This window comes from Canis aureus, chromosome 18 (assembly GCF_053574225.1).
Source record: "Canis aureus isolate CA01 chromosome 18, VMU_Caureus_v.1.0, whole genome shotgun sequence".
Taxonomy (NCBI): domain Eukaryota; kingdom Metazoa; phylum Chordata; class Mammalia; order Carnivora; family Canidae; genus Canis; species Canis aureus.
Window position 1 is genome coordinate 12,448,526 of NC_135628.1, and position 16,239 is coordinate 12,464,764.

Genomic DNA, 16,239 nt, shown 5'->3' on the forward strand with positions numbered 1-16,239 from the left:
AGTGTTACGACTTTCCTCTCTGTCTTTGGCTGCCCTCACGATCCAAAGGAGAGGCACACAAAGAAGTTGCATGAGGTTTTTCTGCTTTCAAAGCAGAATTATGAAGAGAGTACTACTTGCAGTTTATTTAAGACCTCGGGTACTTAATTGGGATGTTTGTGTATGCAGCAAGCATGCTGGTGGGGGACTGTAGAACACAGAGAGGTTGGAATGACACAATTATCAAAAATTTAAATTGTATTCATTTATTTTGTTTTCCTCTTTCTGCTCCACTTCTTCAAAATGAGGAAGAATGTAGCTTTGTATTTAAATACACCTGCTCGGGATCCCTGGGTGGCGCAGCGGTTTGGCGCCTGCCTTTGGCCCAGGGCGCGATCCTGGAGACCCGGGATCGAATCCCACGTCGGGCTCCCGGTGCATGGAGCCTGCTTCTCCCTCTGCCTGTGTCTCTGCCTCTCTCTCTCTCTCTCTCTCTCTCTCTGTGACTATCATAAATAAAAAAAAAATAAATAAATAAATACACCTGCTCAAAGCCATGAAAGTGCTCAAAGCACTAGGCATGACATAAGACCAAGATGGTCCACATAGGAAATGGTTGGTCAGGCTAATATCATTTTGTTTGAGGAGCTGTGCTGTGGGACTTGTTGAGTATGGGCCCACTGCCAAGTGCATCTAACTCTGTCGATGCTAGAAAAATGAAAATGACCATCATTTGTTTTTCTGATCAGTTTATGCTTATATTTTTCAGGTGGTCCCTTGCCAACCATGAGTACTTTGCACTGCAACATGCCGATAGTTCAAACTTCTATATCACGGAAAAGGTAGGTCAACCACATTTTTTAATCTTGGACACTTACATCTTTAAAAAAATGAAAACCTGACTGATATTTCCTCTGTTCAGGACTAGACTGGACATGATGGTCTAAATTCTAAATTTCTACCGTCCGTGAAAATAGAGTGTGCAAAGCAAAAAATGGCTACTTTAGTATTAACAAGGCAATTTTTAGCCCATTCAAGAGTGAAGACAGACATGTTTCTGCATCCCATCTTAGCAACTGCATTTGCCCTCTAACAGTGAATTTACTAATTATTTTTCTTTCCTATTCCTTGGTTAAAGCATTTGTTTGATGTTTAATGACTCCTTTCTCACACTTTTTTTTTTTTTTTTAAACCAATCTCTAAGTCTTTAAAGTAGTTGAAACAATGACAAGAAACCTTTTCAAAGGTGTTCTATGGCTCCTGGGAACTTGCTTTTTTCTTGGGTGATTTTTTTTTTTAAGTTCTTTAGCAAGCTTGTAGAAGAGGGAGGGAGTGAGGGGTGAAAACTATAGTGATTCTGGCAGTAAGTAAAAGCAATGTCTTAGGGAGATTCCCCGATAGGAGAAGGAAAAGCTAATATTTATTTGGCACCCACTGTCCGCCAGCATTTGGACCAGGCCCATTGTTTGTGGACTTCTTCCTCAAGACCAACCTGTGTTATAAACAATACTGGCTTTGGTTAACAGATAAGAAACTGGATCATAGAAGTCTGATGGCTTGACCCCTTATCTCAGGGGTACTGAATTATAGAATCAAAAAGGAAGTTCAGACTTTTGTGCTTCTATCACTTTGCCTTTTGGGAATTTCTAGAAGAGCTTAGCATTTAGCTCAGTTTTAATGGAGAAGTCACTGAAATACATACTTAGAACCAATATTGTCCTCATGGAACTTTATAACCTGGTAAGCTTGGTGCAGAGGGAAGGGTCAGTCCTGTGAACAGTTCTCATGACAGCTAGCTGGTCAGTCCTGGGACAGAAGTAAATACAAAGTGTTCCTGGAAAAAAAAAAACAAAACACAAAGTGTTCCTGGAGGAAGGGGCATTGGATGACCTCAGGCTCTAGGCTTTATTCCTTCCCACAAGCAGTCCCTAGTGTGACTGTAAGTTTACCCACGAATCAAGTCATGGTGCAAGGTTGAGGCGGTTGGTTAACAAGCTCCTGTTGGTCTGTGAGGGCTCCTTCTCCCCAGACTGTGTGTGTGGGGGCAGGGAAGGGGTCAGCCAGAGGCCTGGAAATGCTACTTAGAAATTGCTTCGTCTTCCCAGATGGGATCTGGAATTTTCATAACTGATCACATTTTCCTCTTCATACTGGTTGACGGAAAGCTAAGAGTAAACAATTTGACTAGATTCCCTGGCCTGTGTTGTCTTTAATTTTGCTTGTTCCTTTGATTTGTTCCACACACTCTTAGTTTCCTGTCTTTATTTTCCCTTAGCTCCGTTTTCTCAAGATTTTTCATTTATTCTCTAACGCATTTATATGACCCGCGTGTTATTCTTTGTGAGATCAAGAGGGTATAAATAAATAAGTTAAATGTTGGCCATTAAATGTATTGCTGCGGCTATCTTAAGCAGAATTCTTGTTTTAACTTGGTTTGCCTTTTAGAGATAACTAAAATATTGCAACTTTTGTGGTATTATTGGAAAGCTCGGATGGTTTTCTACTACTTGGAGCATAATATGAGAAATTATAAAAATTATTAAGTGATACAATTACGGGGCAAAAACGTTCCAATAGGGTTTTCAAATGTCACCAGTTGGTGGGTAGTGATATCAATTTTCTTGGCTGTGAGAGCATTAAAAATGAGAATAGAATAGGTCACAGCACATCACCTATGTTGTTTGTAAATCCTTGGGTCATTACACACCCATATACAACACATGTATATTGTACTGGGTTTTTACCCTGGATTATGGTAAAACCACAACCAAAAGTCATGGAATCACAATCTTGCCTTTGATTAATATGCGTTGGCTTGTGTCCCCTGGGATTGTCCTGTCTTCTGTCTTTATTGTCAGACCTCTAAGTTTACTGGAGATTACTAGGATGAGATTCTCACACTAGAGAACATACACATTGAAGGGAGAACCTTTTAGAAATGTAAGCTTTCAGATCCCACCCCAGAGACTCAGATTTTGTGCCAGCCTTGGATATGGCCTAGGATTTTGCATTTTTAGAGCCTCCCTGGAATTCTGTGGAAACCTGGGGACCACTTGAAGGAATACAGCTCTGAGACTGCTTTTTCGGTACCAGCACCCACAGGTACAAGATAGTGTGCATCGTAAACTAGAAGTTATGCCATAAGTTTGACCTAAGAGTTTGCCCGCAGCCAACTCTTGGAATAATTTAAAAATTCAAATAATAGGGCAACCCGGGTGGCTCAGCAGTTTAGCGCCGCCTTCAGCCCAAGGCATGATCCTGGAGACCTGGGATCAAGTCCCACATTGGACTCCCTTCATGGAGCCTGCTTCTCCCTCTGCCTGTGTCTCTGCCTTTCTCTCTCTCTGTGTGTGTCTCTCATGAATAAGTAAATAAAAATCTTTTAAAAATTTCAAATAATATTGACGCTTTTGTTCTAATTAACATTAATGCATACGCAGAAAATTAAAGCTACTCAGAACAGTGGAAGAATTGTTATTTTCTCAGGCATCCTCATCATTTTTTGAGAAAAATCTTGGCTGCCTGAGGAAATCGTTAATGTTGAGTTTGAAAGGGACTGCCACCTAAGTCTGTCACCCAGTCTGCCCATCTTGAATGGGCAGGAGGAGAGATTATTCTTCTATAAGAGTTTAGGGAATGAGAAGACTCCTCTTCCCAATCACTGCCCTTTGTTTGTAAACAAAACGTCCTTGCTCCTCCTTTTGTAGCTGTTACTGGGCACAGCTGTGTGTCCATGTGACACAGAGCTCGACTGGACGTGTGCGGGGCAGGAGAGGGACCTTGAATCTTGGGTCACAGGGGCAGACCTGGGCTGCCTTGAGTCTGCTGTTGGGTCCATCTACTTCTTTGCAAGTACTCCTATAAATAGAGCTCATTTTCCATTTTGAAGTAACGTGTTTAGTATCATCTTGGTTACTTACAGCCCATTGAGCTGTTAGGTAATATTTGCATCACCATGGTAACTGGTGACTAATTTTTGAAACTTATGCACGTTCTTCCTAGTTACTGATTTTTCCTTGCATGTGAGGTGGTCTCCCTCCCTCTGCCAGACATAAAATATCACCTGTGATTTTAAAGAAGAAAAATGCCCCAGGCTCAACAAGCTAACACATCTCGTGACTGATGGATGGGTGGTGTGACTCTCTTCTAGAATCCCCAGGAAGGCACCTCCCCTACTTTTCTCATGTTATCGAAATGTATTTGCCAAAACAGTCTTCATTTACTTAGTGGGCCATTCACTTTGGCTTTTCAGTGCAGTGGGAGAGATTGTCATATTGTTGGGCAGCGTTCAGCAAAAGCATTGCGTGCAAATGCCTTACAGAAAGTTAAGATTCACAAGTTCAAATTCTGCCCCAGAAACTTTTATATTTCAAGGTGATGTCCCAGAGAGAGAGAGAGAGAGAGAGAGAGAGAGAAAATAAAAAGTGAATTGTGTATCTTTTTTTCAGCTCTATTGAAGTATCATTAACAAATAAGGTTGTAAGATATTTAAATTTACATCATGGTGATTTGACATATGCATACACTGTGAAAGGATTCTCCTCCTACCATATAATTACATCTTAACACCTCACCGATTTATTTATTTATTTGGTGAGAACATTTAAGTGCTACTCTTTTAGCAAATTTCAATTACATAATATAGCATTGTCAACTATAGTTATGTATTTTAACATTAGATCTTCAGACCTTGTTCATCTTGTAGCTGAAAGTTTGTATAGTTTTACTAGCCTCTCCCTATGTGCGCCCCCTCCACTCCAGCTCCTGGCAACCATTTTTCTTTTTTTCAAGATTTATTTATTTATTTTAGAGAGAAAGAAAGAGAATGTGAGTCGGGGGAGAGGCAGAGGGAGAGAATCTTTAAGCAGACTCCCCACTGAGTGTGGAGACTGACACGGGGCTCAGCCTCATGGCCCATGAGATCATGACCTGAGCCGAAACCAAGAGTCAGACACTTCACTGACTAAGCCACCCAGGAGCCCCAACCACTCTTACTCCCTGTTTCTGTGAGTTTGACTAAAGTGATACCACAAGGTATTTGTCTTTCTGTCTGACAGCATAATGCCCTCAGGGTTTATCCATGTTTCTGCTAATGGTGAGATTTCCTTCTTTCTCATGGCTGAATAATATTCCATTGTATACATGCACCACACACTTTTTACCCATTCACTTGTTGACAGACACTAACGCTGATTCTATACCACGCTGTCATGAACAATGCTGCAATGAACGTGGGAGTGCATGTGTCTCTTTCATAGCCAATTTTCATTATCTTTGGGTAAATATTCAAAAGAGGGGCTGCTGGTTCATATGATAGTCTTATTTTTGAAATTTTGAGGAGCCTCTATACTGTCATCCTGTTTTCCTTGTTGGCTGCATCAATTTACATTCCCACCAATTGTATGAAGGTTTCTTTTTCTCCATATTTTGGCCAACACTTATTTATGTATTTGATGATGGCCATTCAAACAGGTGTGAAGTGATAGCTCATTGTGGTTTGGATTTGCATTTCCCTGATGATGAGTGATGTTAAGCACCTTTTTATGTACTTGTTGGCCATCTGTATGTCTTTGGAAAAATGTCCATTCAGTTTCTCTGCCCATTTTTAAGGGGATTGTTTGGGTTTTTTTTCCCATTGAGTTGTGTGAGTTCTTTGTATATTTTGGATTTTAACCCTGTATCAGATAAATGATTTGCAGTTGTTTTCTTCCATTCCATGGGTTGCCTTTTCATTTTGTCAATAGTTTCCTTTACCATGAAGAAGGTTCTTTAGTTTGATGCATCCCACTTGTTTATTTTGTGAATTGTACGTTTAAGTATTCCAGTGGAATTTGTCTTCCCAAAAAGAGTTTTATATAGAGTGAGTGCTAAGCATTTCAGCTCATTATCTCCTTTTTATCTGGTAAATGCATGTGTTATTGTGTCCATTTTACAATGGGGGAGGTGAGACCCAGAGAGGTTAAGCAACAGGGTTGTTGAGGTCACACACATGGGCAGTGGTCAAGCTGAGGTTTGAACCCAGGTGGGTCTTTCTGCAAAGCTTTCTAGGTCACCTTCGGGAAACCCTCAGTCTGTACTGCATGCGCCCCAGCTTGTTTATGATGCCTTTTCTCTACTGACCCCAGGCCAGTGATCCTGATGGCAACCACCTCAAGAAAATAAATACAGGAAGCTACAGCCTGTGAGCATTTGTTACCAGCTTTAGTCTGAGGCTTCCTTATTCCCTAAGAGGATAACCTGAAGGAAGTTGTCACATGTGGTCTTCCACTCACTAGGGATTAGCAAAGTGCAGTTGACCCTTGAATAACATGGGTTTGACCTACACAGGTCCACTTATATAGAGACTTTTTTTTTAATAAATACCATATAGTACTGAAAACGCATTATCTCTTCCTTATGATTGTAATAACATTTTCTTTTCTCTAGCTTTATTGTAAGAATACAATATATAATACATGTGACATATAAAATATGTGTTCATTGGCTGTTTATGTTATTGGTAAGACTTCCAGTCAACCATAAGCTCTTAGTAGCTCAGTTTTTGGGGAGTCAAAAGTTATATGTGGCTTTTTGACTGAGTTGGGCATCAGTGTTCTTGACTCTTGTGCTATCACTGGTCAACTGTTGTACATTTTCATTTGCCTTCGATATGGATTGTGTAATTGTCTAAGGTAGTATTATTGCACTCATACCATTCCTTTTTGGAAAGTTGCCTGGTCATCCTTAACCCTGAGAGAGCATGGGGGCATGGTGAAGGATGCCATTGGTAGACTGTAAACTCTACTGTTAACCCCTACTACCATCTGTTTCAAAGTGTATGAAATATCGTGATATACCTTGGCAGGATCTTATTTAAATGCATTCTTACTGGGTAGTAAGAGATGACCATGGGCTGTCTTGGCAAGGTTGGCCCCAGCAACCTTTGGGGAGGAAATGAGGTCATTTGAGGGGCACCCCCTTTTTATGCCATTCTCATCTCCCAGGTACTTTCAGTTTTCAGAGGCCTTGAGCCTCCCAGAATCAGGGCAGATAGGGATTGTGTCCCTGGGATTTGTATGTCCCATCCAGTCAGGCAACCACTTGATTATCTTGTGGAATGCATTTCAGTGATCAGACATTGAATACTGGGTTCCCACAGAGAGCTTAGTGAGAAAAATATGTTCCATTCTCCGCATTTATGATCTCAAGATCTAGTGGGGGAGAAGGTCTTGAAATGGGCACAGGTTTTGAGGAAGGAGAGGAAAGAACCAAGTGATTATAGAAGGGAAGAGGAAGCCAAAAGGGTTCTGGAGCAGGCTAACTACATCTAACCTGAATTTGGGAAATATATGCATTCCAAGACTGAACTCTTTTTGTGAGTTTTAGCACCCTGGCAGGCCAGCTTAGGAGTTACTTGGTTGGGGGAAATACTTGGTGGATGCTTGCTATGTGGCAAGCTCTCCCCGCCAAGTGCTTCACATGGATTGTTTCTCTTACTGAATCTTCCAAAAAAAGAAAAAAAACAAAAAGGGCTATCAACCAGGTTTTATTATTACAGGTTTTGTTTTATGGAGGCACAACAGGGGCTCAAGGGTGTAAGTAAGTAAGCTGGGATTGGACCCGGGAAGACTGACTCCATGCTCTTAGTCTGTTCAGTGAGACAGGCAGGCATTTTAGCAATTCTCACCATGCCATACCGCAAATGGGGCGTACGCCAGCTCTTGGTGCTGGAGATGAAAACAGATCTTTCCATCCTCTTCTTTTACCCCCCCTGGTTTCCTCTACTGAAGGTCCTCATTCTATCAGCCCTTGGTCCTCCAGAAAGCCTTTGATTCTACATACACCTTTGACCCAGTAACCCAATTTGAGCAGCATTGCTGAACCAAGTATTTTTGCCTTAGAAATTCTGCAAAGTACACACATCACCAGAGAGCTGCTTTCCCACTGGGACAAGGCTAGTGAGTCCAAGGGAACTGGTTCCCTCTCTGCGTGGGAGAGTCCGTTTTGTACAGAGATGGTGGATGGCATCTGAATGGAGTCAGCTAACACAAGGGTACATGTCTCTGTTGGTCGCTAAACAAAATGAGAGCAGGGGTGTCATGTGGCTGGCTCAAGAATGCTGCAATGAAAACAATTCAAACTTGTACATATGCCTTGGGTGACTTTTATTTCAAAGGTGCCCCTTTTAGTGTGATGGACATCAGCTATCTAATAAAAGTGAGCAGGGGCATTTGTGTTAACATTTTTCTGTTTCGTGTAGAAGACATCTCATGTCAACTTGGTTCATCTTTTAAAAGCGGCTAAAATTTTGTGGGGTTGGAGGTATTACTGAGAAAAGATTGGGGAACTTTCTATTTTAAGTATAATGTGAAAGTGTCAAACTTTTTAAATAATACAATTATAGGACAATGGAATTACTAGTAGCATTTTTCAAACTGTAGATCCTCACTCATTAGTGGGAATGAAATCATTTTAGTCAACTGAAAGAGCTTTAAGGATGGACTATATTAGGGTATAAAAATATCAGTCTATTATATATGTTATTTTGTGAAATATTTGCTTCTCATACATTCATATATAATACGCAGATGGTCTTAGTTTTTCCCTTGGCTTGGGGTCAAAAATGTTTGAAAGTCACTGAAAAATCATTACAGGGGAGGGCTAACTAAGGAGAAGGAATATAAGGCTGTATTTCAGTTTAATAGTTTACAGAAGGCCTCACATTTAGAGTGTGTTCTTCCCTGGAGAAAGTAACACGAGTACACAGACCACCTCCGCCGCCACCACCACCAAGCAGAATACAAAGCAAACTGAGATGTGTCTTTAACTGGGGAGCTGTCCTGCCCCTGGTTCCTGGGAGAAGCAGCTCTATGGCCTGGTGCCATGTGTTGTTTCCCTGTTGCCCCCACAGCTCATGGTACAAGGAGCTGACACCTTAGCCTAGCTGCGTCCCCACACATTCTCTTCTGGGGATCTGAAATGGAGAGGTGAGTCGGGTGATGGTGTTTGCTGGAACAGGAAAGTCATATGGAATCACATTCCATGGCAGATGAATCTTCCTGCAAGCTAAATATAGGGCTTGGTAGACTGAGCCATAAGTGCACAGAGCGAAACCCGCCTGCAGGAAGAATTGAGATAAGTGAGGATCAAGGCCCCTGAGGGAGTCAGAGGAGGTGGAGAGGGAGAAGCTCCCCATCCTGATTTCCCCCTCTGCGTTCTGTTTCCTGTCTTGGCACCCTTGTGAGAGGACCTGCTGGGGCTTTTCAGTCCTCCCCTTTCCCTTAAACCAACTTTAAGTTGATCATAGTTACTCTTGATCAAAGAACTTTCCCTGGGATAGGCATTTTAATTTGAGCAAACCAGAGCCCAGGAATGTCGCAAATTTCCTGACCCAGCCACATCACATTCCCTTTTCTGCTGCGTGTGGTATAAGATTCTGGATTTGTTCATCAGGAACTGCTGTGGCTGCCTCTGCAAGCCTACCCCTCCACCAGGTGTGACAAGCCTGGGCCACCACCTGCAGACCTGGGCCAGTGCCCCAGGACTGGCTCTCAGCAGGCAGGAATACAAAGAAAAAAGGTTCCTGCTTTTTCCCCTTGCCCTGTGCCTTCAGCTCTCCTGGGGCTCCTGACTCCAAGCGTTTCTCTCTCGTGCTGCCCCTTTACTCTCTCCCTTGTCTTTCCTCACAACCTGCTGCCTGCTGTGGACTTGTTAAAGACTCCACGTTCACATGTGCCTTGCTGCTGAGTTCTTTCTTTTTTGACTTGTTTTTGAACCGGACTTCTGTGATGGATGCTCCTTGCCCTAATGGCTGCTGGAATGCCTGTCACCAGCTTTTGGAAAGCACTGGACTCTCCGAGACAGGCTACTTGTACTGGATCTGTCAGCTCATGATCCAGGTCTGTCAAACAGAAACAGCCATGCCAAGAGGAGGAAAAAAAAAAAAAAAAAAAACCAACCCAACTCTGTATGCATATATTCAATAAAAGAACCTTGTATTGACTTCCTTTATGTCCCAGGCACTGTGCTGAGCTCAAGATGGTTCCAACTTTAATGATTCTCATAGTCCAGAAGGGAAGAAGGACAAATATTTACCCCAAATTAACCAGTTACAATTGCAGCTGTTACAAAGGACAGATGAAAGCATCCAAACTTAATTTAGCCTGGAAAATGGTGACCTTAAACAGAGATCTAAGACAGAGGTGGAGGCCCTTAAAATGAGCAAGATGTGGCTTGAGGGTTTTTGCCAAGCCTCAATTCTCAAGGCCTTGTAAGGCCATAATAAGGATTTTAAACTTTTTTTTTTTAAATAGGCTCCATGCCCCATGTGGATCCCAGCATGGAGCTTGAACTCACTGCCCTGAGATCAAGAGTCAGATGCCTAACCAACTGAACCACCCAGGTGCCCCTAGGATTTTAAACCTTATTCTGAGATCACCAGGGAGCCTTCAGAGGGTTTTAAGCTGAATCATGAATCCTTATGATTAGTCTGAATGCATCATATGGGAAGAGTGGTCAGACTATGCTAGAAATGACCAGAAAACCATTTACTATGGAGAGAAAAGAAATGCAAGGGTATTTTGAAATATATCTAGAGATTGACATCAAATGCGGGGTGGCACTCTTGATTCCAAGGAGATAATGGGACCTAAGGAGAAGAATTTTCTTGAAATGTCTACCTTCAAAAAGCTTGCTATCTATTAACCTCCTTGATATCCTGGCTAAGGTTAATAATAACATGTTGCAGTTAAATAAAACTACTCTTTATTTATTTCCACAGTGATATCTTCTTGATGAATTTGTTGATCTGCACAGCCAGATAAAATGTTAACATATAGGTACCTGACTCACATACCCAACTTTAACTTCCTTTTTGGGTACTCCTAATTTAGAATGCAAAAATTTTCTAACTTCTATTCATAGGAAAATAAGTAGAAAAAGTCTGTAATAGAGTGTGGCATAGGAGTACTAGAGGGAGAAATTGATTTATTCAAATTTGACAGTTAAACAGTGCTGGGGTGAGAAAGATAATTAAGTGCCTGATTTCATAGAGTTTTCAGTCTGGAGGTAGACTAGACTGACACCAAGTGATGATTTATGAGGGTCGTGTTTGGAAAGATTATTGGAAATATGATTTTAAAATTAATTAGGTTTATACTTGTCATCCTGCATTTTTGGACTTACATGATTGAGTTCACATTAAAAAACAATCTTTTAAGTAGGATCTGAACTCTTCTGCTTTATTTTGTAAACATCTGACTCATATACCATAAAATCTGCCCAATTAAGGTATTTGCAGCATCCAGATATCTAGTGTATTTACGGTATAATCGTGTATTTATGGTAGTGCTTTACTTTCTAGATAGTAAATGTGTCATGTTCCCCTGGGGTATTTTCATTTTCCAAAACAGCAGCGCTCAGACTTAAATGAAAGTCATGTGTCAAATCTAGAGACTTAGATTCAATAGATCAAGGTTAGGGTTCCAGCATTTTTAACAAGTCTGGGTGGTTCTAGTGCCGTGTTTGAACACTACTACCAGAAGTGTGAGCAGCCTCTGGATCATTCCCTGTTATTCCCACGTATGATGAAAACCCATCCATATTACGAATCCTTATTGGCTTGTAGGCCTGTGTGCTCCCTGAACTGGAGCCATCATTCTGATTGGTTTCCACTGTTGGTGAGAGAGAATGAGGTCCAGCTTCCTTCCTCCCTTAACCTGGCCATCAATCTGTGTCAGCAGGCTAACCCCAGGCCACATTTTCAGTGTTGTGGTCTTTCTCCTCTTCTCTCAACTTCAGACAGAGTTAGTGTTCTCCAAATAAACCTTGCTCCTGGAACTCAATCTTGCTCCTTCCTCCCATTGTGTTTCAGGTACCAGATTAGGTGCTGGGGGTAAAGACAGGAAATGACACACTCCTTGCTTCTGGGGAGATGAATCTTAGCAACAAACACACACCTGGAAGCAGTGTTATTAAAATAATCACCATTTCAGGACAGCTGACCTCTTCTCCCTACCAATCCTAAATTGTTTGAACTGGAAGAAACCTTGACTGCTGGCCTGAAATGATCTTAACCCCAGTTTTGGAGGTTAGTTTCTTAATTCGGTCCTTTTGTAAATGTCTTCTCTTCTTCTCTACTGCTATCAGGATTATTGCTTCTTTAGTTTATGGTCTCTGCGGTTCATTTGTTAGCTAATCAGAATCTGTATCTCTTTACTCTTGTCTTGAACCGTTGTTTAACTATTTGTGTGCTAATTTGTATTTTCTTTTCCACTCCATTAGAAATGCCTTGCAATCAAAACTCTTTATTTTCTGCCTGTAGATCCTTGTTCCATTGTCCCACCTGGTTCCTTGAACAAAACAAGTAGGTGTTTGAGGACTGTTTGTTGATTTAATGGGATGCAGTTTTCTTTGTAAGATAGAAAATACAATTAGTCTCTTAATAAATTATGTATGATGTTGGTTAATTCAATTACCAGAATGTGCGCATACACTTTCAGATTATTCACTGTGGAGGAACTGTAGAGTAAATGAATCTTAATGCTTCTCTTAGAGTCTTAAATCACTGTTAAAAAGTTTTGTTGGCTTTTGGCCCCCCACAGCTTATTAATTATCTTTTCCAAAATAAGTAGAATATATACATTCTCTCCCTCCTCACACAGACATCTGTACTTTGTTGGATATCAATTAAAATTTTTTGAAGATTCATGAGGTTTCATAAAATAATTAAACCACTTCCATGGATTGAAGTACTCCCTATTTGGAATAAATGACCTATTTCTGAGGACGTGGTCAAATTTAGGAATTTATCTTTAGGAATTTATCTCCAGTTCACAGCAATAGCCATAGGGAGAGAAAAATAAGAGCTCCCTCTTCTCCCCACATTCCTTATGTTGTACAAATAAATCATTATTGTGCAGATAATCAGACTGTAATCCAGTTTCAAAGCCAGCATTATCATTTTTATTTTCATTGTAGCAAATAGCAAACGCTGAGAATCGAACTGTAGTTGTGAATGATAATTCACCCTTAATTATGTGGTAGTTCAATGCTGAGAAAACTTGTTTTACTTTATTTCACCATGGGGATCCATTAATATTCATGTGGTTCACGCATCTCAAGTTCTTGATTTCAGGCAGCTCTGAGGAAGCAGTGGTCACAGGAGAGCAGAGAGCACGAGGCTTAAATAAATACTTAAGAGTTTCCATGAAGGAAAATATGGCCCATGACTTAGAAACCTTGCTGGCATTCTCTGCCCCACCCCTGCATACTCTCTTTTCATTAAGTGAAGGAGAAACTTATGATAGTCACACTTCCCTGTGGTGTGACCCATTTTCCAAAAACAGGGAACCACTGAATGCAGCCGTTTGCAGTTGGCATTATGTGTACATATGGTGGAAACAAGTCACCAAGAATAGAGGTTGGAGCAAGAATTGTGGCCAACACAAAAAATGCTTTGAAATAGGTCATCTTGCATCTTAGTCCTTTCAGGCTGCTATAATAAAATACCAAACTGAGCGGCTTGCAAACAACAAAATTTCATTTCTCACAGTTCTGGAAGCAAGGAGTCCAAGATGAAAGTGCTGGTAGATTTGGTGTCTGCTGAGGGCCTCATTCTTGGTTCATACGTGGCCACTGTTGCTGTGCCTTCACATGGTAGAAGGGGAGAGAAAGGTCCCTAGGGTCTCTTTTATAAGGGCATTAATTCCATTCAGGAGGGGAAAGGCCCACCTTCCCAAAGGCCCCACTTTCTAATACCATCCCACTATGCATTAGGATTTAACTAACAAATTTGGGGGAGACACATTCAGTCTGTAGCATTGCACTACCTGCAAAGCAGCTGTGTCTTATAATCCTCCCCAGACCTTACATTTTAAGTTTTTCTAAGTCAGGAACCAAAGGATTACTAATATTATTAACATTTAGATTTTATTTTATTTTTTTAAGGATTTTATTTATTTATTCATGAGAATACACATACACACACAGAGGCAGAGACACAGGCAGAGGGAGAAGCAGGCTCCATGCAGGGAGCCTGACGTGGGACTTGATCTCCAGGATCAGGCCCTGGGCTGAAGGCGGCACTAAACCGCTGAGCCACCAGGGCTGCCCTAACATTTAGATTTTATTAGACCTATTAGACTTTTCCCAGTTCAGTAGATGAAGATAAAAGGCTGGGGTTGAGCTATGGGCAGCATGATAGCCATAAGGCACACCTGGGTATTTGATTCTTGTGATATTGTTTGGGTTAGGAATGATTGGTACTACTTGTGCTTCCCACAGTCCTTTCTCAGTCCGCCAAACCCAGCTTGTGAAAATTGAAACATACCTGCGCACACACACACATCCACACATGTGCGTACACGCCTCGGATTGTGCTAACTTAGCTCCCCAGCTCTTCAGCCCTGGCATTGGGCGTCTACCAGCCATTGCCTTTCTGGGAATGTCATCTCACCTCTGTCCTGCTGTTTTGCTCTCAGTGACTCAAACTAAATTGGCAGTAGACTTTCTGAAATTTTCTGTAAAAACATTTTTTGGGTGGTTTTAGAATTTCCTAATTAGAGTTCGGGAATTGGATGGGAGCTATCATTTTAAATCATTTGCTGCTTTTCCTCTAGGGAAGACTTGGAAGCATATATACTTATTTCAGGATGAAGGGGGAAAAAAAGCCAGTCTTAGCTGAGTCACATAAATGAGAGGTTGCAGGAGAGAGGAGGTACTGACTGCCATTGGTATTACTCAGATGTCAGTGGTTTTATGACATGTTATTTAATGTTTACCACTGACTGTTGGATAGAGGCTATCATGCTGATTACACAGGCAGCTAACTTTTTCTTTTTTTTTTTGCTTGGTCTCTCTAGCTTGGATTTAGTAAGATATGACTGCTTCTAGAATTGCAGGCAAAAATAAATGCCAGAGGTCATGATAATTCCATGTTCTCTAGTTCAGCTATTAAACCAATGAATAGATTGACTCAAGTACTCAAACATTTAACTGTGTAATGCTCAAATGCAGAATGAGTGACACACTCTGAAGGCAGGAACTTGTTTACCAAAAATGGCCCTAGAAACACTGGAACAATCCTTCTAAACAAAGCTAACAACAGTATAAAACAAAACCCTTTATCAGTAGAGATTAGTTCTGAGAATGGCTCTGCAGACTCTTACAATGTGTTCCAAAGCCAGCAACTTAATTGCAAATTTGCTCAACACAATCTCATTCATGTTTTTTAATACTTCAGAAATGAGGTTTATTTTTCTCTAGCTGTTAGACTATGTTTCTCAAAGTTTTAGGATGGAAACGCAATGTAGACATCCTGTGTTTGTGTCAAAGGATAAAAGATTCACCAAACAATAGTCACTATACTACTTGGAAAGCCTTTTTGTTGTTACTTTTAGTCTGTTATTTTCTGTTTTATTTTTATTTTTAAAATGTTTGCTGGGACCCATCAGGATGATTTTTTTTGACTACTAATAGTTGTGATCCACGGTTTGAAAAACATTTTATTACAAGGTCACAAAGTTAGATTTCCTCACTTTTGCTATCCCAATGTCTAAAAGCTGCTCTATAAATATTTGTCTTACGAGAAATAAATACCCACTACAATAAATAGTAAATTAGTGACCCAAGGGCAGACTAAAGGGGTAGACATGAACAAAGATCAAAAGAAAAAAACGAAATTAAAAAAAAAAAGAAAGGTAGAAAATTAGGTAGACAGACTGGGGACAGTGCAGAGGAAAGAGATCTTAACCTCCACCTGCTTGCAGCTGTTTTCTGGACATGACACTGGGTGACATAGGGGTTCTAGTTCATTTACAGTAATTACTGTGTAGTCCTTTCCTTTTAAATCTGCATTGCTCCAGTTATCTATCATTACTCCAAACTTAGAAACATAAAACAAAAACCCACTATTATCAGTGGAAATGATTAGTGATACTCATTGATGCGCTGGGTCAGGGGCTTGGACATGGCCAAGCAAGGATGATGCCTTGTCATTGCTTGATGATGTCTGGAGTCTTATTTAGAAAGACACAAATATCTGGGGGATCGAATCATTTGGAAGCTTCATCACTGGTATGTCTGGCCTCTGGACTGGGATGACTCAAATGCTCAGCTCAGCTGGGACTGTAAACTGGAGTGCCTACATGTGGCCTTTGCATGTGGCTTGGGCTTCCTCATAGCATGTGGCATGTTCCGAGAAGCTGTCTGAGAGGGTACTTCCTAAGAGCCAGGTTTCCAAGAGAGCCAAGCAGAAGCTGCATGGCTCTTTATGACCTAGCC

General features: G+C 41.0%; 1 protein-coding gene across 5 annotated transcripts in view; it reads left to right on the forward strand.

The window, feature by feature from the left end:
- Window positions 1-16,239, forward strand: part of ELMO1 (engulfment and cell motility 1) — a 525,893-nt gene that overhangs the window by 123,740 nt on the left and 385,914 nt on the right. For all 5 annotated transcript variants that reach the window (XM_077856191.1, XM_077856193.1, XM_077856195.1 and 2 more), the window contains one exon: window positions 749-821. In XM_077856191.1, coding sequence (XP_077712317.1) covers window positions 749-821 — 73 coding nt within the window. The remainder of the gene's footprint in view (window positions 1-748; window positions 822-16,239) is intronic.